This window comes from Ptychodera flava, chromosome 3 (genome assembly GCF_041260155.1).
Source record: "Ptychodera flava strain L36383 chromosome 3, AS_Pfla_20210202, whole genome shotgun sequence".
Lineage (NCBI taxonomy): Eukaryota > Metazoa > Hemichordata > Enteropneusta > Ptychoderidae > Ptychodera > Ptychodera flava.
Genome location: NC_091930.1, coordinates 9,688,444 through 9,711,825, shown reverse-complemented (window position 1 = coordinate 9,711,825; position 23,382 = coordinate 9,688,444). Strand labels below are relative to the sequence as shown.

The following is a 23,382-nucleotide window of genomic DNA, read 5'->3' as shown; positions in this document are numbered from 1 at the left end:
TCCACAACTCATTAAATAGTCCACAATGCAGGATTGGTGTACATTCCAAAACTACATATATGAAAGACCCCTAAAATCAATTAGTTAAAGGTGGGTTAGAAATTTCCCAAAACTATCTAACCGCTGCTCCGTTTGGCTCCATTTTTCGGAATCGGAACCTTGGAACCAGTCTGAATATCTGTACCAAATATCAATGCAGTCTGTTCAGCGGTTTTTGACTTTTTGTTGTTTACGGAAAATGGACACTGTCAAACACCGGTTGAAGCTAGCCCTATATCATAACTTCCAGATGTGATAATGGTCATTATGTTAAAAATATACCGCCAATGGCGCTTGGACATAATGACCGCCTAGTATTATCGGCATTTATCAACAACCACACTCACTGTGAATTAGACAGACCACGAAGTCAATGAGCAACATGCTGAAAGACTATTTTTCACATTGCGATGTTAAGCTCATTTTTATGAGAAAAGAGACATGTATATGTATATGGAGAAAAAGCAGAAGACATATTTGTAAATTGTTTGTTAAGTGACAATCATATATGCATCTCTTGAAATTTTGTGGTTATAAGGTATAACACTAGTGTAAGAATAATGAGGTGTAGAATAAGTTAGTAAAGCTAAGTTGACAGTAATTAAGATTACAAAATTATACACTAAGCTGGGGAAATCTGATTGAAATAAATGTTGAAAAGTAGCAAAGTTATGGTCATCTTTTGTCTAATACCTTGTGTAAGTTCATGAACTTTACATAAATCTTGCTGTAGATTTGTTGCTAATTGGCAATACAGGTCCACACTCTCCATTGATAACAATGGGTTTGGGCCGTACCATTGTAGTGAAAGACTGTAACATGTGAGGTTGTGGATACTTAATCTCTGGAATGTCAAAGTCTGTATATTGACTCAAGGATGTTTACTTAACAAATGCCTAGGGTCATCTCAAAAGTGAGAATCTAAACTATGAACAATGTTTTTTTTTAATGCTTTTGATGCCCAAAAGAGCATAGAAATCTCTTATACTTCGAATCAGCCATCCTGCATATTTCTAACATTCATCAAAACCACATTTCTGTTCCACAACTCATAAAACAGTCCACAATGCAGGATTGGTGTACATTCCAAAACTACATATATGAAAGACCCCTAAAATCAATTAGTAAAAAAGGGGGGTTAGAAATTTCCCAAAACTATATAACCGCTGCTCCGTTTGGCTCCATTTTTCGGAATTGGAACCTTGGAACCAGTCTACGTATCAGCATCAAATATCAACGCAGTCTGTTCAGCAGTTTTTGACTTTTTGTCGTTTACGGAAATGGACGACATCAAACACCGGTTGAAACCACCTCTATATCACAACTTCCAGTTGTGATAAAAAGGAAATTTAGTCACTGACAGGCAAGGGTAAAAAATTATGTGTGTGCATGTGTTTGTGTGAAAAGTTCCTCCATTACGCGATTCAGGACATGTTTCGCAATATCTGTAATGATAAGTAATTTTGAATTTATGTAATGAATAATGACACTGTGTAATAATCGAATGTATGATAAACATAACGAGCGACTTATTAATAGCAGCCGATGTAGGTCATTGCATTAAGTAGAGAATAACAATTTGTGACAGGTGTGTTGGTGAAGAAGGTGGATATCTTTTACAGCTCATTTCTGGATTGTTTATGGCCTGATCAAAATGGCAAAAAAGCTGCTAAAATACACAGTGGAAGATTTCATCACAATTTGAACATATCACATTAAGATCATCCCTAAGAACATGTCAACCAAAAGTATTAGACGAGTAGTGTTTTGAGAGTCGATTTTTTTACCAAAAATTTCCCAAGAAATCCAAATCTGGATTAAACATGGACGTGTGTGTGGCAAAATGATTCTGGTGAGGCCAGGCATGTATTTCAAGATTTCAAGCTTCGAATGGGGAGGGTCGTGTTCTACAATTTTTTAAAAAGAAATGGGCCAAATTTTAGATAGGGGTATGAGGGAAGGTCACCCCTGACTTTTCCTGGGCAACCCTTTGGTGATTTACTGAGAACTTCCTAAAGGAGTCGCAACATCTGCTACACAGCAAAACTCACGAAATGCCCACAGTACAAATGATAATGCTTTTTATTAGAACCAATATAACATGTAAAAGCAATAATATACTTCACTTAAAACTTGGAGGTCTGAATGAGAAAGCATGTTGGTGAAATCATGACTTCACTTAGAGTTCAGTCTGATGATCATCATTCAATGGTATGACATGTATGAAAGACATGCCTGTAGTAATACATTTGAACCAGAATGAAAACATCATAGATGATGTTACAACAAACAACTTTAAAAAGATTAAGTACGCAAACTGTAGACTGTCACACCTCAGGGATAGAAAATCACTCAATCAACATTTTTACATACTCCTTTTTGATTGCCTGTAAAGCCCCCTCTGTACAATTCACCCAATTCTATAAAAAAATTCTGGTTTACATTTGTTATCCCTTTATCTTTTCCCTTCACCTTCTATAACCAATATAAGTTCCATACATCATAAGGTACATTATTTTATATACACAAGGTACTTTTAAGAAAAAAAAAAACAATTTAGAAAAGTAACAACCTTGCTAAGTAACAGCCAACCCAAATTTGAGAGCAATCGGGGCAGTTTCATAGATAAAGAATTACTTCAAATGACGAAAATGACCAAAAATTTCAGCGAATATACAAAATTACGATTTGATAAAACTGTTTAAGATCCACTTATGGTACTAACATACCAATTTTAAAAGCTATCAAAACAGCGATTCTTGAGTTAGTAATTTTTGAAGATTTTTACATTTTTAAGCTCATTTATATAATATTCAATTCCGAGCAAAGTCATTACAATAGCTTTCAGGCATACAGAATAACAATTTCTATACAGATGCCCATGTCAAATTTGATGTAGCCGTTCTGTAAGCCCTTACAACAATATTTGAAGGTAATAGGCTTTTCATTTACCGGTATATGTGTCCTCAGGAAAATTAACAGACATCCATTCCAAGCAGAGTGCTTAAAACACAATTTTTATAATATAAGGCTTTATAGATTTTCAATCTGAAAAAAAGCAATTACCATACACTTCTCAGATGTCCATTCTATGCCAGGCTCTTACCACATACTTTGCAGACATAAAGGTCTTCATTTGTATGTATGCCCATGTGTAGTTTTAAAGTCTATCTGAATAAAGCCCTCATCACACATCTCTCAGATGTCCATTTTGTGCAAAGCCCTTACCACACACTTTGCAGACCTAAGGCTTTTCATTTGTATATGTTCTCATATGGATTAAGAGGGTTCCATTCTCAGCAAATCCCTTACAACACACTTGGCAGACAAAAGGCTTTTCATTTGTATGTGTCCTCATATGAATTTTGAGATTTCCATTCTGAGCAAAGCCCTTACCACACACTTTGCAGACAAAAGGCTTTTCATTTGTATATGTTCTCATATGGATTAAGAGGGTTCCATTCTCAGCAAATCCCTTACAACACACTTGGCAGACAAAAGGCTTTTCATTTGTGTGTCCTCATATCAATTTTGAGCTGTCCATTCTTGGCAAAATCCTTACCACACACTTTGCAGACCTAAGGCTTTTCATTTGTGTGTGTCCTCATATGAATTTTGAGAGTTCCATTCTGAGCAAATCCCTTACCACACACTTTGCAGACAAAAGGCTTTTCATTTGTATGTGTCCTCATATGAATTTTGAGATGTCCATTCTGAGCAAAGCCCTTACCACACACTTGGCAGACAAAAGGCTTTTCATTTGTATGTGTCCTCATATGAATTTTGAGAGTTCCATTCCGAGCAAAGCCCTTTCCACACACTTTGCAGACAAAAGGCTTTTCATTTGTATGTGTCCTCATATGAATTTTGAGATTTCCATTCTCAGCAAATCCCTTACCACACACTTTGCAGACAAAAGGCTTTTCATTTGTATGTGTCCTCATATGGATTTTGAGAGTTCCATTCTCAGCAAAGCCCTTACCACACACTTTGCAGACATAAGGCTTTTCATTTGTATGTGTCCTCATATGAATTTTGAGATGTCCATTCTGAGCAAAGCCCTTACCACACACTTTGCAGACAAAAGGCTTTTCATTCGTGTGTGTCCTCATATGGACTTTGAGAGTTCCATTCTGAGAAAAGCCCTTACCACACACTTTGCAGACAAAAGGCTTTTCATTTGTATGTGTCCTCATATGAATTTTGAGATTTCCATTCTGAGCAAATCCCTTACCACACACTTTGCAGACAAAAGGCTTTTCATTTGTATGTGTCCTCATATGGGTTTTGAGAGTTCCATTCTCAGCAAAGCCCTTACCACACACTTTGCAGACAAAAGGCTTTTCATTTGTATGTGTCCTCATATGAGTTTGAGAGTTCCATTCTCAGCAAAGCCCTTACCACACACTTTGCAGACAAAAGGCTTTTCATTTGTATGTGTCCTCATATGAGGTTTGAGTTGTCCATTCAGAGCAAATCCCTTACCACACACTTTGCAGACAAAAGGCTTTTCATTTGTATGTGTCCTCATATGAATTTTGAGATTTCCATTCTGAGAAAAGCCCTTACCACACACTTTGCAGACAAAAGGCTTTTCATTTGTATGTGTCCTCATATGGGTTTTGAGAGTTCCATTGTGAGCAAAGCCCTTACCACACACTTTGCAGACAAAAGGCTTTTCATTTGTATGTGTCCTCATATGAATTTGAGAGTTCCATTCTCAGCAAAGCCCTTACCACACACTTGGCAGACAAAAGGCTTTTCATTTGTATGTGTCCTCATATGAATTTTGAGAGTTCCATTGTGAGCAAAGCCCTTACCACACACTTTGCAGACAAAAGGCCTTTCATTTGTATGTGTCCTCATATGAATTTTGAGAGTTCCATTCTGAGCAAATCCCTTACCACACACTTTGCAGACAAAAGGCTTTTCATTTGTATGTGTCCTCATATGAATTTTGAGAGTTCCATTCTGAGCAAATCCCTTACCACACACCTTGCAGACAAAAGGCTTTTCATTTTTCGGCATATGAACTTTGAGAGTTCCATTGTGAGCAAAGCCCTTACTACACACGTTGCAGACAAAAGGCCTTTCACTTTTATGTGTCCGCATATGAATTTGGAGAGCTCTATTTTGACCAAAGCTGTTACTACACACTTGGCAGATGAGCAGCTCTTCTTTCATATACATGCTCATATTGACTTTGACTTCTCTACTATGTGCATAACCTATACTCACACTTTGACTTAAATGTCTTTTCATCTGTATGTATTCGTATATGAGAGTTAGTTTATGAACAAACCTCTTACCTACCACACACACTTTGTAGACAAAAATCTTTTCATTTGTATGTGCCCTCATTTGAATTTTTAGACCTCCATTATGTGCAAAATTTTTCTACTCACTCTGAGGTCAAACGCTTTTGATCTGTATGTGTCCTCATGAATTTTGAGCCACCATTTATGAGCAACAGCCTTTACTACACATTTGGAGGATGAATAGCTGTTGATGTCCTGATATGACCTGTTAGATCTCCATCATTCAAAAACGCTGTACCACACACTTAACGGTTGAACTGCATTTCCTCCATGTGTAATCTTGATGACAGAAACCAATTCTACAAAATGCCTGTCTATCTCTGTCTTATTTCATCTCGTCTTGATGCTTGAACTTGCTGTAAAAAGACTTCTTTACCAAGGGAATCTTTGAATATTCTGAAATATAAGCACACATGTGGAATAATCATGTTCAAGTTCTTATGTGTGTTTGTTGGAAAGGGGCAATTGTCAGTGTTCAATTTGATACCAAGTGTTCTGTCAGTGCAAGGTTGTACCTGAGCTATTTGATGAAACAAGTCATTGCTGATGATACAGTCCCCATGACGTAAGATTGTGTTGGTTTCATGTCAAGGAGTTGGTTGGGGTTTTTTGAAAAACTACGTTCACTGAGAGAAATCATCATAGTGGTGGAAAAAAGTATAGAGCTGATTTTCCATATGAAATACAATCGGAACGAATTTTGGATTATTGGCCAGTGAAGTAACATCAGTTTAACCCTTTTCCTTCCAAGTCCATATTTCACCACCAGGTCAAGATGGTTAAAATTAATGAAACAAAACATATTCCATATGGTGTTTTAACATAATACTGTACATTTGAAAGCTGTTGAAAACATAAAGACTGTAAATCAATCAAAGTGTTGCTTTTAAACAATTTTACTCAGGGAAAAAATTGTATATGCTTCTCAGATTGCACCAGACTGCACAATTGTACACATCAATTTCTCAAAATTGTCCATATAAGAGAAGGAGCACCCCTTCGGCACTTCCCCTCAGCCTCTTGTGTGTTCTCCCCTGTACTTTCGATGTAGTGTGTATGTGCGATGTATGATAGTGAGCATACGTGCGTGAGTGCTTCACGAACTCTACAACGTGTTGAGCGGTCTCAGTCAGAAAAATGTAACAACTTAGCCGGCTATTGAACCACTCTTTTTTGGGAGTGGAGATTTAGCCGACTGGTTCTGTCTCTGGCCTCTCAGCTAGGCGACTGATGCCGTGTGTTGTGGGTTCGAATCCGATTGAAAACTATCCGTATTTTCTATCCTGGGTTGGTAACACTGCTGGTGGACAGAATTGTCCCCGAGGTTATCGTTCGCCCAGTTAAAGCGATGAAATTCGTTTCTTCGCTTCGATGTAGTGTGTATGTGCGATGTATGATAGTGAGCATGCGTGCGTGAGTGCTTCACGAACTCTACAACGTGTTGAGCGGTCTCAGTCAGAAAAATGTAACAACTTAGCCGGCTATTGAACCACTCTTTTTTGGGAGTGGAGATTTAGCCGACTGGTTCTGTCTCTGGCCTCTCAGCTAGGCGACTGATGCCGTGTGTTGTGGGTTCGAATCCGATTGAAAACTATCCGTATTTTGAATTCTCCCTGTCACATATTCTTGTGAAAACTGGGTAATGCCATTATATTGCTACTGTACATGAAATTAATATATGGTATAAGTAGGTATTGCTTTTATATCATAAGTCAATGCAAATATGTGAATAGACGATGTTCATGCATGATTATGTAATGCTTTTACATTATACTCCTGTGTCAATATATTATTAGGTGATGTTAGTTGTTACTGTATGGTTTGTAAAATAAATGTGATTAGGTAGTTTTAATATATGATTAAATGATACTAACACAGGACAAATGCTTCATATACAACAATACCAGTATACACACACATATACTGATACTCTACATTTGTCAAATACGTCAAGTATAAAGTGTAAACTTGGTGTGCGAGGATATGAATTAAGTACACTGTTGTTCTGCAAAGGTATACATTATGTATGTCAATGTACTGATTTTTTATACATTAAACAAAGATATATGTAACATATACAATTATTTTTTTGTTCCATATACTGACCAAATAAAAATCATTTTGCCAAGTGTAATTATGTAATGTACTATGAGATAAGGCCTATATTTTATAGCTTAATTTCAATATATGACTAGGTAATGACACTTTATATAAGGATATTTTATTAGATGATTTGGTGCCTTCTTATATTATAAGAGTGTTAATTTATGATCAGATGTTGTTTGTGTAGGGTTAGCTGCCATCAACAGATGATTATGTAATGTTTATATGATGACATAACGTCCACCTATTTGCAAATGCCATTATTAGTATGTGTAATGTGTTTATTAGGATGTCAAACATCATTATATGATGTACCATGCGCCAATGTCCAAGCAAAATTCATCTGAATGAAACTGCCACAACTCATGCTCCAATATACATATTGATGTATATTGGAGCATGAGTTGTGGCACTTTCATTCAGAGTGCTACTTCACATGCATTTTGCTCAAATTTTGCTAATTCACATGAATTTTGCTTGGACATTGGCGCAGCGCCTTGCCCTCCGCTTCGCATCAGGGGATATGCTGTGCCAATGTCCTCGTGCATCCTTTGCGGCATTTTCATAATAACCTCATATTATCATGCCTTTCAGGCCTAAGGGGTGTGGCTCTGGTAAATTACCAGAAAGTCAGGCCTGAAAGGGTTAATTTGCATCATCTTGTTTAATAAATGTCAATCAAATAATATCCTGTATCAGAAGGCCACTTTCTCTGATGTATATTTTGATCCCTGTTGTTGTTAACGTGACTTTTGTCAACTACATTTTGGTGTTCAAATCCCTTTAGGCATATTGAGAGACACATTATTCATTTTGCCAACTCACTCACAGTATTCAGCTTGCTAACTCACTCTTTACATAATAACACGGCATAGTTATTTATATTACAGATTACTTTTCCTGCCAGCTATAATTCAAATGTAAAACAAGCGACCTTGTGGCCAATATAGGTCCACTGTGTTATGTTGAGAATAACTATTTTGACAAATGTGTTGATGAAGAAGGTGAAAATCTTTGATAGCTCATTTCAGTGGCCTGACAGAAAAATGGCAAAATGCTGCAAAAATATAAAATTGAAGATTTTTATCATAATTAGAACATATCACATTAAGATCATCCCTAAGAACATGTCAGAAATACACAATTGAAAAAGCTATCAACAAGTTTTGGAGAATCAATTTTGACCAAAAATGGCAAAAATTGCCCCTCCACACCCCCCCCCCAAATAATTGCAGATTTCATCAAAATTTCAATATATCTAATCATATCTAAAAACTGCTTGGAACCTGTATACCAAATATAAAAGTTATCAGACCAAAAGTTGCAAAAATTGCCACAAAAATACAAAATTACAGATTTTATCATAATTTCAACATATCACATTAAGTTCATCTGTAGGAATCTGTATAACCAATTATCAAAATAATCACATGACTGGGTTTTAGAGAAAGACATTTTTTGACCAAAATTTGCAAAAATTGCACAAAACTTACAAAATTCCAGATTTCATCATAGTTTAATATATCACATTTTGATCATCCCTATCAAGCGGTTTTGGTGAAACAAATTTCTTGACCAGAAATGACAAACATTGCCTTAAAAATACAAATTTGCATATTTCTGCATAATTTGAACAAAACTTAAATAGGTCATCAATAGAGACATATATCACAGCTATCTGACCCGAAGTTTGAAGAAGAATTTTAAGATTTTTTGATAAAATGATAAAAATTGCCTAAAAAAACGAATTTCAACACAATTAGAATAAACCTAACTTTGGTCACCCTAAGTAAATGGCATATCACATATCAAAGCAATTGGACATGTGGTTTTAAGAGATGATTTTTTAACCAAAAAAGCAAAACATACCTCAAAAATACAAATACACAAATCACCAATATATGTATAAACTTCAGTGAGGTCAACCTAAATAAATTGCCTGTCAAAATTCAGAGCAATCAGACTTGCAGTTTCAGGGGAGATGGCATCTGTTGACAGATGACAGACGGATGCAATGGAAAATAAGCCTATTTGATAAGCTCCGTTTGCCGAGAGTGGAGCTAAAAAGTATTTTTACATATACAAGATTACAGATGGCAAATTAACGAGCTAAATAGTAGGTCTCTTGACATGCTTTGAGGTGTTGGATTTGACTGTATGAAACAAAATAGGCAAAAAAACTCATCAAAAGTTACAGCTACTGGCCCGTTACTGAAGTTAAGGTTCATCATATATTCCTTTGTGGTACTGTAGTGTTTGATGAGGGGTTGAGTAAATACATTAATTTGTACAGGGAGGCACAGTGTGCTACCTCCATATATTGTTTGACGAGTGTGTTTTATCATCATGCTTTCTTTTGCCTCCATGGTTTTTTAACTTTGCTGATAGAACAGCTGTAAAACTGTTGTGATGTGAAATATATCCATTGCGATTAAGCCCACTTGATGCAGTCAGAAATTCTGTCAAAGGCAAGACCAACTCTACCAAGGGCTGTAAATGACAGTTTACGATTGACACCCTGTCTTCATGATTGAGATTACCATGCATAACACTGGTCCATGTACAATTGTCTTGTCAGGACGACAAATTTTTCCTATCTACACAGTATCCAATGGGGAAAGACTTTGTGTCATTGTAACTTTCAGACTATTGTCTGTAGACAAAAATAGTCGGCTACACATGTATGCACATACATGTAAGTACGTACATGTGTATGTAGGAACTGTTGAAATGCACACATACAAACATATAGACCGGTACTTACATACATACATGCATGCATACATACATACCGGTACATCAGGGCTCAAAATTAGCGGTAGTCCCACGTCCACAGACTACCAACTTTTCCGTGGGGCTATCAAAGTGCATGAAATGATAGCCCACATCAACTACCAAAGCCAGGGACATGAATTCATTCAGTACTTGGCGTGCCATGCTCAGTCTTTCACTTTTGTCCGGTCTTCCACTTTCTGCAGTCAAACCCAGCTTGGCACAGGAAGGCCAGTCTATGACTTTGCTTTGCAAATTACAAAGACGACTGACGTACTTGGATGACAGGCACAGACAATGATGGTCAAAATGTATCAATCACAAGCTCCTTCCCAGAAAGCCCATAGTCTGTTTTAGCCAGGTGCTGAGAAGGTGGTGGTCATTGCCATGACGACTATCAAAATTGGCATGCATATCGTTGACTGCGATACGTAATCTACCTTTACTCAAACGGTAATACACATTGTATTCTGTTGACACACCATCTCGTGATACAACGAAATGCTGACTCTTCATGATATGTTGACTCTGCAAACTTACAGTCATTGTAGGCACTTTTATTGCCACCTGGATTGTCACCTTGAAACATCACGCGTTGTACATATGTACAATACGTACAAAGATGCTGACGTGTAAAATGCTGACGTGGGAGATATTACAGCATAAATCAATATCATAAAACCCTGTTTGTGTCACTAGGTACTAGGTAGAAAATATACGTTCGATGTGAGAAATTTAAAGGGAAACCTAAGGGGCGACGTCAAAAGTTCAATGTAGGATAAAAAACTTAATTCCCTTAGTTTCCCCCCAAACCCCCCACCCCCCTAGAAACTTAATTGACTTATATTGAACCTGTTGCCAGGCTCTTTCTATGTAAAGCGAAGCTAAGGATCAGTCAATTTAGGGGTGAAATAAAGTAATGCATCGTTAAGGCCCCACTAGCTGTAACTTTTGAAATTTGTTGACCTCAAATTATCTACCTATTCTCTCCTTTCTGAAATCTACCCTCTGAAGAGATATGAACTTTTACTGCATTGGGAAACCATTCCTTTCAGAAACATTTGACATGTAAGTTAAAATTTTAACGGTCATTTTGATTTCCTGGCATTTTCAAAAATTGGTAATATTAAAAAGGAATCAGAACATACAATGTCATAATTGAAAAAATTCACCCCTATGCATTACAATTTGGACTACTCTGTGCAGTTTATATGAAGATTTCAGTGCACATATGCATAGTATCAAGGGTTTTAGCTTTTCTGCATGGCGCTGTGATTTAATGTTTGGGCAAACATTTAATCGCAGTGTAATCTTTATCTTGTTCAAAATTGCATATATAGCCCGGCAGGTAGTTAATAATAAGTGTGTACACATACCTAAATGACTACATTGTCATCAACTTATTTTAGTTTGAAAGCAAAATAATAAAAATAATGCTAAAAGATACAGCTAGTGGGGCTTAAGATTGGGAACACACTTTAACTTTGTGTTTCATCCAATGTAAATACAACATACTAACAACAAACTTGAAGTTTATCAATGAATGAACAAGAACAACAACAACAATAAAGTTCAGGTTTCTCCTTCCGGAGGTATAAAATCTATCTCAACTGTCCTGGTGGTTGTAACAACTCAGTTCACACTGCTCCATTCAGGCGGACTACACGTGCACCAGAAATGTAGCAAAATACAATAATTCAGAGTGCAACCATAGACTGTAGAGAAACTACCGTTTATGATGCAACAGAAGCCAACAGCCTGCATTGTTTACACTAACTAGGCCAGGTGCAGCTATACAACTCCCTCCGCTGGCTTCAACACGAAAGTGTGCATTTCTGCTCTATTTTTTCAAATATTCATTCCCCTGGCAATTTTTACCTTAAATCGATTTGTAGGATAGAAACTTTTTTAGGTCAAAACCCCCCCACCCCAAACTAAAAGAATTAAGTTTTTTATCCTTCATTGAACTTTTGACGTTGCCCCTAAGTCCAGCGACATTGACCGTTTATCCCTTCCAAATCACCCTTGAATAAAATGCAGCTCAAATTTGCAACATAATTGCACGCGCCGACGACTACGGAGCGACGAAAAGAGACATTGAAGTAGACGACATTTATGGAAATGAGCTCGGAATTCCATGGGCGCGAAAGGGCTCATGGGAGGAGCGTGCGTGACGTCATCGGCGATACAGACGATTGTAGCTTGCAGCTGAAGGAGTTCTGTAACAGTTCAGCGCGTTTGTAAGACGACTATGGAGAGTTCGGACAGCGATATTTCTGACATCGAGTATTAATTTTCCCCGACTGAAATCAAACCATACTAATTTGAACCAAGATATCATGAAAGCATCTCCACACATCGTTCATATTTGGTTGTTTGCGTTTTGTGTATGATTCCACGAAGGGAGTCACTGTGCTTGTACAGGCCCCGAACTGAATTGGAGACACTGAGTGACCCTGCGATCCTTCAACGCTACGTTTCTAAAACATAGTTTTTCTTTACCAGTCGCTTAAAATTATATTTTTGGTTCGTGAATGATACGGAAGGATTGACTGATTGTATGTGTTACTATAGACCCTCGAGGGTCTATGGTGTTACCATGTAAGTCGAGCTTGGCCAGATCTTTAAGGTTGCGAAATCTCCGATATGTATCGGAAAATATTTATTCGCGATTTGACAAATCTATAGTGTCGTCTATTTTTCGAAGTTCGTTTCGAACTTAGGAAGTCGGGCTTACTCAGATCTACAAAGTGATGAAATCTCCGATATAGTGGATATTTGCCCGCTATTTAAAAAAACAGTATCGTCTATTGTTGTAAAGAATGTATTTCATACAAGACCAGCCAAAATTCCCGATGATGTCCAATATGTCCTCTGTTCAAGTCCCGATCGATCGCCAAGTAAAAATGTATTACCTGTAAAGAATGTAATTCGTGCAAGGCCCTCCCAAACTCACGGTGATATCCGATCGGCCCTCTCGACGAAGTCCCGATAGTAGTGTATGAAAGTTCGTGTGGACATTTAATGAAAAAATGCTTTGCATGTAAAACATGTATTTCGTGCATGAATAAATCTAATAATGTAAAACATACAGTATTCTTGACTGCCGGCCATGGATGCTATTTTTGAACTTAGAGTCGGACAGAGGTAGTCGGGTGGTCAGATCTGTTAGGTGGTGAAATCTCCGATATACATCGGACATTTACCCTCAATTTGACAAAGTCTAGTATCAGAGTTAAAGTCCTAAGTCGCCGATATTTATCGGATAAATATCTTATTTCGCAGACCCGGCGTGCCGACACCACACAGTGCAAGTAAATCTAGTATACTCGGTGTGACAGTTTTCGGACAGGGTAGTGAATTTCGCTCAAAGCCGTTTCATAAATGACGAGCACTACGAAATCTTATTACCATATCCTTCGAAACTTTATTGCGCTTATCCTCAAACTGTTAACAGGACGGAAGTGTTATTTAGGGGGTCAAAGTTGCCAAATTGTTGACCCCATGTTGAGTGCGTAGTAATTGGACTGCTATCGCAGTAATCGGACGTCGTATTTCGAATGTGATTATAGGGGCTAAATATTGATATTTTGAAACTTCAAACCCCCGATTTTCAATTTCGATGTGTTTAGAAAACTGTTTGTAAAAATATGTGATAAATTAGTTACGTCTAATCCATGGACGACGCAACTATAAGCTTATTTCGACGTGTATATACCGGCGCTTAAATATCGGACATGGGCTGTCTCTGTGTGTTGCGTTCGACGGTGTGGCTAAGTTGTAGCCCGAAATAGCTTCTACCGAAAAAATATCCGAAACGGGACAACAGCGTCACTTGACTTAATATGCTGTCACATGACTTGTAAAACACTATCAATACAGAGCGAAGTGAGTACAACGAACAGCATGTCATTAAATGTCCGAAAACCGAGGTCGTCCGAAAACAGCCACACTGAATCGTCTGCATTAGCCTAGGAGTCCCGGCGCAATTGATATTTATCGGGTAAATATAATATCGGCGATTTGTCAGACCCGCCGTGCCGAGACACAATAGGCGAGAAGTCATTCCAGTATATCTTGTAATATCAATATTACCAGGTATAGTCCCGAAATTGCCTATATTTATCGGGTATATATCGGCGATTTCGCAGACCCGGGCTGTCGAGATAAGAGACGCTTTGTGTAGTTTCCGTCTTCCGATTTTAGAGTCCCGAAATCGCCAATATTATTTATCTGGTTAAAACCGGCAATATACGAACCGCATTGTGTAGTATAGTCTTGTATAGTCTTGTATCGGTATCAGAATCCCGAAATCCCTTATAAAACAATCATCATGAAAGAAGTAGAACATAACTTTTTATCTTTTAAAGATTTTAAACTCGCCCGACTTTCTTTAGCCACTGTCTTCGAAAAAGCTGTTCTGTGGGACGACGATAAAAGCTGACTCAGTTTGTTCTTCCTTGAGTGATTTTTGCACTCAAGTGAACAACAGTTAATCATTTTTTATGCTACTGAGCATTAAAGAGTCGTAACGTGCAGAACTGCACTGCTGCAGTCATAGACTCCAATGCTTTGGTAAGCTGTTACACACGTTCGTGTATCGCCGATGACGTCACGCACGCTCCTCCCATGAGCCCTTTCGCGCCCATGGAATTCCGAGCTCATTTCCATAAATGTCGTCTACTTCAATCACGGGCTTCCTGGGACAATGAAAAGCAAGAGATGGCATATGCGACGCCCTCAACGACCATCTGAAGTGTACGTTTCGTCTTTAGGTGTAACTATGGACGCGCGCGCGTTCGTTCGACGATGATCTGAAGTGTACGTTTCGTCTTTAGGTGTAACTATGGTCGCGCGCGCGTTCGTTCGACTTGTCTCACGGAAGCGAGTGAGAAGGTTTTAGATATACCAGGGTATGAAACACATTTTCAGCCTTCTCCCATATAGCCTATATAGACCTCGAAATACGCCACACAATCACAGTTTACGTTTTAGAATACAAAGAAAACTAACATGCAGCTGTTTATTTTTCACTCTAGTTAGGCGTACATTCGAGAGAATGGTGAAATAATGTGTGTCACTTTTTCTCGGTACGTGCGTTACCAAACTTCGTTTTACGGTAAATGGGACTGTCGCAAAATTAACCGCAAAACGTCATCAAATTTGCCTTGAAGAACGGCGTCGTCATCAGTGTGTGGTACAGTGGCAGCATGACACACAGCACAGGGCCTAGGGGTGTCGGATCGTCTACCGTTTTCGTCAGGTACTCGGAATATACAGCTAAGTAGATTTATTGTTAGTCTATTAGATAGTGTACCATTGTTATTTATCAAGTTTCTTGTAGGTGGATTAGGTTTTTGAGGTTTTCCAGTCATTTTTTTTATCGCATTTTTCAACTTCGATTTGTTGGGTGATGAACAGTCTCATGCCATGGCATTCTGCTGACTGCTGTGTACAGTGTCGATGTGTCATTTTCCCTTTGGTATTGTAGCTTAGTACTATTTTAATGCAGGGTAACCTTATTCGTTAGGGTTTCCATTGTATCTAAGCTTCTGGATTTTTATATTTTCTTTCATCCTGTCAACACACAATGCGTAATATTTGGTCCGTCTTTTTTCATTTTCTATCAGCTGGTTTTTCTCCTTCAATGCCTGCATCAACTGTTCTCTGCTGGTCATGTATGTCCACCGGACACTGGATGTTGTTGGTTGGTCTCTACTACCTCCATGGTTGGTCAGATGCATCTGTGTCGCAGTTGATACGTCTCCTATACTGTGCTGACTTCAGACATTTGTACAGTGTTCTGCAAACCTCGCATCTGTTCGAGAAATTTTGGACCATACTGCAACAACTTTTTGAATATATGTGACAGTCGTCTATGCCGTGTTTTTCAGCCTTGCATATTGCATCATTTCTCAATTGTATAGCGATACACGATTCTCCAAATATCCCTTTACAGGATTGTGAATCAAAGTCTCTGAATCCTCCCTCACCATTCGGTGTGATTTCATCACTTTCTCTAAGTGACAGATTGAGGTAAGTATGTGATATAAAGTTAGGGAACTGTACAACTTTCTGATGTATACCAGTTTTACCCTCTAAGATATATGAATTGTGAGTTTTTGTATTAATTTAAGAAGTAGAGAATTTTCTTTTTCAACAGTTATACTATTGTGTGTTATATATGGATCACTTCAGGTTTTATTAACATAGAAGGCACATGGTTACAAACACATTATCAAAGTCTGTTGTAGACATTCCGCAATCTGTAGGTAATTGAAGCAGCTATATACTGTATATAGCTGCTTCAATTACCTACAGACTGCGGTCGGAATGTCTACAACAGACTTTGATAATGTGTAGTGTCCACTGAAAGGCACAAGCTATGTGATTTATTTAGACGTATTTTACGATAATTTGATCATCAAAGTGTAATGTCAATGTCATAGTGCAGCTATGACTAGGCCACCTTTAAATTCATCATGTATTTTGTAGGAATTTTTCCATTGTTGGTTAAAATTTTGCTTTACAAAATATGTTAATCTAAGAGTTAATCTAATAACTTTCATTTTAGGGGGGAGGTCCTTCGGGTATTCTCATTTTACCAAGTAAAAATTACTATTTACATGTACATTTGTTAAAAACAATAGTTAACGGTAATTTTTAACCAGGTGGCCAGCTGTGAACTTTGTTTACACAATTCCTGCACAGTGACCTGAGAGATAATGTAAACATAAATTATTGCTTCATTTTTGATGAAGAAAATCTTGAAAGATGTCATTGCTCTACTTAAAAAGTAGTACACAGAGTTGATGTTGAGATATGCAGTCATTAGCTAGAACAGATAGTTGACACCAAGCAAAATTTAGCATAACTTGGGAATACGTTTTGTTCTGCACACTGAAATGGGCAAAATCTCCGACACAGCTGAACCTTGCACCATGTATATAGAGAAAATTCATGATTTGTTCCATCCAGTTTTTGGTACATAACAAAAATTGTGCTATAGTAGAATTCATGCTCTATGAAATTCCTTCACCTGCACTGCACTGCACTGACACTTATGTAAACATAAATTCTTCATTTTAAATGAAGACAATCTTGGGGAAAATCTTTTAATTGCTTTACTTGAAAAGTTCATGTTGCAAGTTTAGTGAGATATGCAGTCATTAGCTGGGTCAGCTCAACTCACCTAGCAAAATTTAGCATTACATGGGAATACTTCACTGTACTAATATTTTAAGGTAGTGTAAAGGGTATTTTTTGGACCAAAACTTAATTCAGATTCAAAAACAAGTTAGAATCAAGACTTTGCCAAAAATTACACTTTGTGGACCTTTGGTGAGCTAAAACACCATAAAAATGTATTTTGATTCAAATGAAAATCATCACAATACCATGAAAAACAAAAAATGCAGAACTTTTGTACTTTTATAAATTAATAAGCCTGTATTTTCAAAAGAACCACCCAAGACTGGGTTAAGTTGAACAAATTGATTGTTACTAGGGTTTGACTCTTGCTTTTATGACTTTGTACTTTTTTGTATGAAATTTTTCAATATTCTTAATGTTAAACATGTTTCACAGATTATCTACAACTCGAATACTGCATATGTGTGTGTTATACCTTTATGCCATTAGAGAGTTCACGTTATCAAAAAAACTGCAAATAATGGGGGAGAGGGGGTACTGGTGAGACAGACCATTCCTTGCTACATCATTTATTGATATATTTTAAACACTGATATAACATGTAAGGAAATAGGATTTTTCTGTTCTGTTATTCATAACATGGCCTCTGTGAATGCCAGATTTCTATGTCTGGTTCTGGAACTGACAATGAACACAATGTACAAGTTTTTTACTTAACTGGTTCTTAATTTCCTTAAATATTTATCTGATGTCATAATTGTTCAATTTTACATTGTCTTTCATCCTGTTAACACAAGTGGCATAATATTTGCTCCATGTTTTCAATTGTCTGGAGATTTTACTGCCTGTGAAGCTTCACAAAAAATGAGTATTTAAATAATTGATTTTTCTCTGTTTGATACATAATTTTCAATTGCATATAGCCTGATAAAAATTGTTATGAATGTAATAAAACTGATTGTCCTCTTGTGACCTAGTGTAATGTATAGACTTGTAGTTACAGAATTCAGTCATTCCTATTTGTGTTGGACACCATTAATTCAGTATGTTTGCAACAAAAAGAGATAAAAAGATTAGTTAAGGATGTACATGCATTATACGGGTGGAATTTATCCTTTCCCATAGGTTTACATTGAGAATTGCTGGAAAAACAGTCCCTATTGCCATTTTCATGAAAATTTGCACATTGCTAAGTCAAAAGAAACAAATAATAGTGATAAAATGATATTGAATGGTCACCATGCTTAAATATAATGTGGAGATAAATGGCATTGGAAGATTTCACCCATAGAAAGACATTGGGGAAAAAATGCTGACTTTGCAAGTTTTTTCTCATAAATGAAATTTAAATGTTAAAATTCATGGTCTTGTATCTCACAAATGAGCGCAGTGACCCCCATATTTTATTACACATTTTGATATACAGTGAAGAATCTAAAAATCGACAATTTAGGGAAATGGCAATACTACTTAGTTTATTGCTTGTACATCCTTAATATGTCCTGTGTATGTACATCAAATTTTCATTATGCCATGTGACAAGGACTCGCTCAAAATTGTTTTATGAACTAAAAAGGATATCGTCGTGAACCCGTCAAATCTTCTTCGTATCCTTTGCACTTGTGGGAAGGTAGACATTATGCATCTGCCAAACTGATCTTTTGTGATGTCATGATTATGGCTGCAGCACTAGATGTTGTATGCCTCTGATACTGTGACCATTTTACCTGACAAATGTCTGATGAAATCTGAGATGAAAATAAAGTCAATACATGTAATTTGTCATAGCGATATTTTGTTGTCTCCACAAACACTCACACCAACATATGGAAGCTGTATTAAAAATTTTCATTAGGTAACCTGTTCCTCAGATCCACCCCTTCTCCCGTCCTTATCTGATATAAAATTTTAAAGTACATTTTCGAGACAAAGTTGCTCATTTCCAAGTTTTAGTTGATGGTTAAATATTGCTTTTCTTGTTCAGAACAGTGAAATGGGCTTAATCACTGGTTGTCGTCACAGCTCACCCTGTACATTGACATAATGCATGATTTCTCCCATCATTTAATTTTTGGTAAGCTTATGTAACAAAAAATGTATCATAGAAGAAGAATTCATGTGTTATAACCATGTACAGGGTGAGAGTTTACTTGTATCATCTGGTGATTGGGCATATTTCAGTCAAAGAATTGAATAAATGTTTCACGAGAACCTAACTAAAATAATGTCAAAAATGAGTGACTTTGTCCCTTTAAACTGGATATTGTTAAAACTATTCTTCAGGTTTTCCTTCAAACTAAATATTTAAACTATTACTTTGCTTCAATGGTGGTTCAGTAGTTTTGCATTACCAAATTTATAAAAGTCTCATTGTGCTTGCCTATATCTTGTTCTAAGAGTTTTGAGTCCTTTATGATAAAATTATTTGGTATTCCAAGTATGTTGGAAGGAAAAAAATCAGCAGTCCTCCTTGATTTCACTGCCAAAAAAAAATCAGGATCAGTTACAAATTTTTTTCTTGATAATTAAAAATGACTGTACATCAGCAGAACTTTATGTATGAACTGCAAGTGTTCCACTATTTTTTTAGTCTAAAAATGCACAAGGTGTATCCTAACTGTATATATAAACAAGACAATAAAAAACTAAAGGTGAATCATGTTTAGTAGTCTTGCTCTTGTGATGACGTAAATGTATATGCAAATGAGTGTGCGATCGGATTTTTCATCTTTTTCCATTTTTTTCCTTGTTTGAGCTTACAGTGTTCAAAACATTGGTTAAATTAAAAAAATGGAGTTTTACTAACCTTTTGGTGACGGTTACTGCCGTGGAAAAAAGTGTCCCCCCTGTCCCCCCTTTTTGGTAACGCACGTCCTGAGAACTCATATGAGCGGTTGCATACCCATCCTAATACATACAGTGTACAAACGCGTCTTGGCCCTAGTAACCAGAGATCGTCTGCTGGTCCGTCGCGTGCCCGTCGCGTGCGGCGGTGTGCGTTCAGTTGTGGTTGAAATTACGTCATTTCAGCCTCAGGTGTAGTCGATCGACCCCGGCCGTGACGTTCGTGGGCAAATGCCTGCTTGTGCGGATGTACACAAGCATGGATCGTGTTTACGTACTGACTAAAGAAGAGATTATTATGCTAACTTTATTTTGGGTTTGTGTTCCGGAATCTTCCTTCTTGACGGGAGGTCAGGGTTCACGGGATAAAACGAATGTATAACGCAAATTTGATCGGTGAGGGCGTACTGCTAAATTCGTTGGCTGGTCCCCGCCTCAGTGACAAGCACAAAGAGGCAGGTAACGGGAAACCGCCATGTATCGAATTACGAAATCTGATTGGTTGAATCATGGGGCGCTGTCATTGGCTGTTCAATTTTACTTTGAAGTAAAGCTAAAATTATCACAGCGAACGTGGCTAGAATTTAATCGAGGATTTAATTAACATTCTTACAAGTTTTGAAATATTGGCAGGTACCAGACTAGACTAAAAATCATGCGATAAAAAATGATGCACTATGTGCGGGCATGCGCAATCAACAACTTCCGGAGACCAAAAACTGTCTCATTTCAAAATGGCGGTTTGCCGGTATCTGCGTCTTACTTCGTGCTGCGTCTAGCTAGTCACGTGAGACGCAGTGATCAGCGAACTAAATTCGCTTCATTGTGCATGAAGCCCATGCTTCAATGTCCCTTTTCGTCGCTCCGTAGTCGTCGGCGCGTGCAATTATGTTGCAAATTTGAGCTGCATTTTATTCAAGGGTGATTTTGGAAGGGATAAACGGTCAATGTCGCTGGACTTAGGTTTCCTTTAAGACTGTGACACTTAACAACTGCATTTATTGAGGACCGGCAGTTTTCTGTAAGGACCTGAAGCTTTGGCTTGGTGCAGGCCCTTATGACCTGAAGCTAATTTCTCTTAATTTCGCACACTGCCTGTGGTATGAGCATTCATACCATGGCAGCCATCGCCGTGTACATAGCGAACCACAAGCGATTGTACGAAGACACCCTTGGCCTAAAATATTAACCCCTTGACTACCTATGGCGCCGGATATTTCCAGCGCCATATTGAATTACCATATACCTTGAGTGCCGGAAATATCCGGCACAGTTAAATAGGCGTATTTGCTTCGTTTTTGTCGCTAAAAATCCCGTAATTTCGGCACCGGCACGCAGCGCAACTAAGATTGATGTATTCCGATCTGGCCAGAATGTGATTGCGCCCCCGTACGTCCGAGTATGGCCAAAATCCGGAAGCAAATGTCGTGACCCATGACCTCGACCCTGAAAGGTCAGGCTGATCACTGAAGCGTTGCGCTGATTGTTTACAGTTTTCAGAAGTACAGACGATCGCGAAGATGTTTATGGTTTTTTTTAATGATATGAGATGTTTATTTATTGAAAACAAATGATTTATATGTAAATATGTTCTAATTACAGCAATATTCGTGAATGAATCTAGAGGAAATACAGTTTTTTACTATAAGCCAGTGAAATTTTATAGCAGCCATATTATCAATATGACTGGTCACATGACTGGTCATGTGTTTGGTCATGTGATATGTTGTTCCCTAAAATGTATTTTTAAATATTGTAAAATATTTTTTGATAAATCATAACCATTTTAGATGCATGTTTCTGCAAGGAAGACATAAAGCAGGTGTTTACAAATATAAAATGTGTTGATTTTCAAATACAGAATCATGTCAGATGCTGATGTTTATGGTTCATTTACTCTGCCTTTTGTGAGAAAAATCTTAAATAGGAACATCTATAAAGAAAGTAAAGGGTAGTTATTATTACATATATGTAAAGACAACAATGCCATGAAAATTGCAACTGTATTCAAATTTGCATCATTTTATGGATTTAAAACACGTCCTGATGCTTCAAATATTCATATTCTTTGCCAACTCTGGTCACATGATGTGTCATGTGATCAGTCACGTGACCTGGAAATACAAAATGTATGTATGAAAAAGTGGGAAATTTCATGCTGATTCAGAAAATATATGGTTTATTGGTACTTACTTAATTTTTACTCTAAGCAGTGTTCATGCAATGACCACACCCCAGATTTTATCAATATTTACATAAGGGGCCTGGTATATAGGAATACATTGGCCTTGGTAGTCAAGGGGTTAAAATAGCTTTTACCTGAACGATTTCACTGCTGGCTCTGCATAGAAATCCTCAAATCATGTCTTCGAATGGGACAAGATTTCCTGGGCAAGACTCTAGTAGGAGTACCAAGGCATTCACCTGCCTGGGCATCGATGTTTAGTAAGACTGCAGCACTGACGACTCCTGTGGATTTCGATCTGCAATGAAGTGATTTTCAAGCCAGACCTTCCATTTACTTCTAGTTCATCGGTACAGTACTTCTGGAGATCTATCACTCCCTTCGATTTTCACACTGGAACCCTAAATTTCAAGTTCTCTCTCATAACACAGTCAATGTCCACACTAGCGATGTCGATCGACTGTCTGTTTGAAGGTGATGCCGAACAGGCCGAAAGTGCTGACGCGTGGCTATGAAACACCGCAGCCGCTTAACTAAAATAATCCTTGACTTCCAGACCAAAACCTAAGATTCCAGAACGAAGGAGGGTGGGATGGTAGTCGTGCCCGCTTCGTCACAGTTACTGCAAAGGGTATGACTGATCGTGGCCGCTTCTGTCCACACGATCGCCGAGGTAAATAACTTGGACAGTACGGTCCATTCCCCGGAGACTGTCATGTCATGGGGGAAAATTTGGAAAGGTCACCAGGCAAGTACTTCCGCATTTCGACGTGCGCCCTCTATATACCCTCTATATTGACGTCTCGTTTATTATCAGGCCGACATCAAGAAAAATAATGAAAAGGTATGAAATGTATTCATTTTGTAGTACACATATTGAAACGTAGGGTGAGGGGGTCGGGATCGTCAGATGCTACAAGGTACGTTTTCGGATTCTGAATGAAAATGATTTCAGAATGACTTAAACCG

General features: G+C 37.7%; 1 protein-coding gene across 1 annotated transcript; it reads right to left on the bottom strand.

Annotated features, from left to right (window-relative positions):
* Positions 1 to 3,558: 3,558 nt before the first annotated feature.
* On the bottom strand, positions 3,559 to 23,166 carry LOC139129510 (gastrula zinc finger protein XlCGF57.1-like). The gene is made up of 2 exons (XM_070695147.1): positions 22,548 to 23,166; positions 3,559 to 5,753 (listed from the first exon to the last, which is right to left on the bottom strand). The coding sequence occupies exon 2, from the start codon at positions 4,401 to 4,403 to the stop codon at positions 3,618 to 3,620; it is 786 nt and encodes a 261-aa protein (XP_070551248.1). The 5' UTR covers positions 4,404 to 5,753; positions 22,548 to 23,166; the 3' UTR covers positions 3,559 to 3,617.
* Between the last annotated feature and the right edge of the window lie 216 nt (positions 23,167 to 23,382).

What these genes read in the sequence shown, in the direction of transcription:
- LOC139129510 (XM_070695147.1), bottom strand. Translation starts at nt 4,403, where the DNA reads ATGAGGACACATACAAATGAAAAGCCTTTTGTCTGCAAAGTGTGTGGT.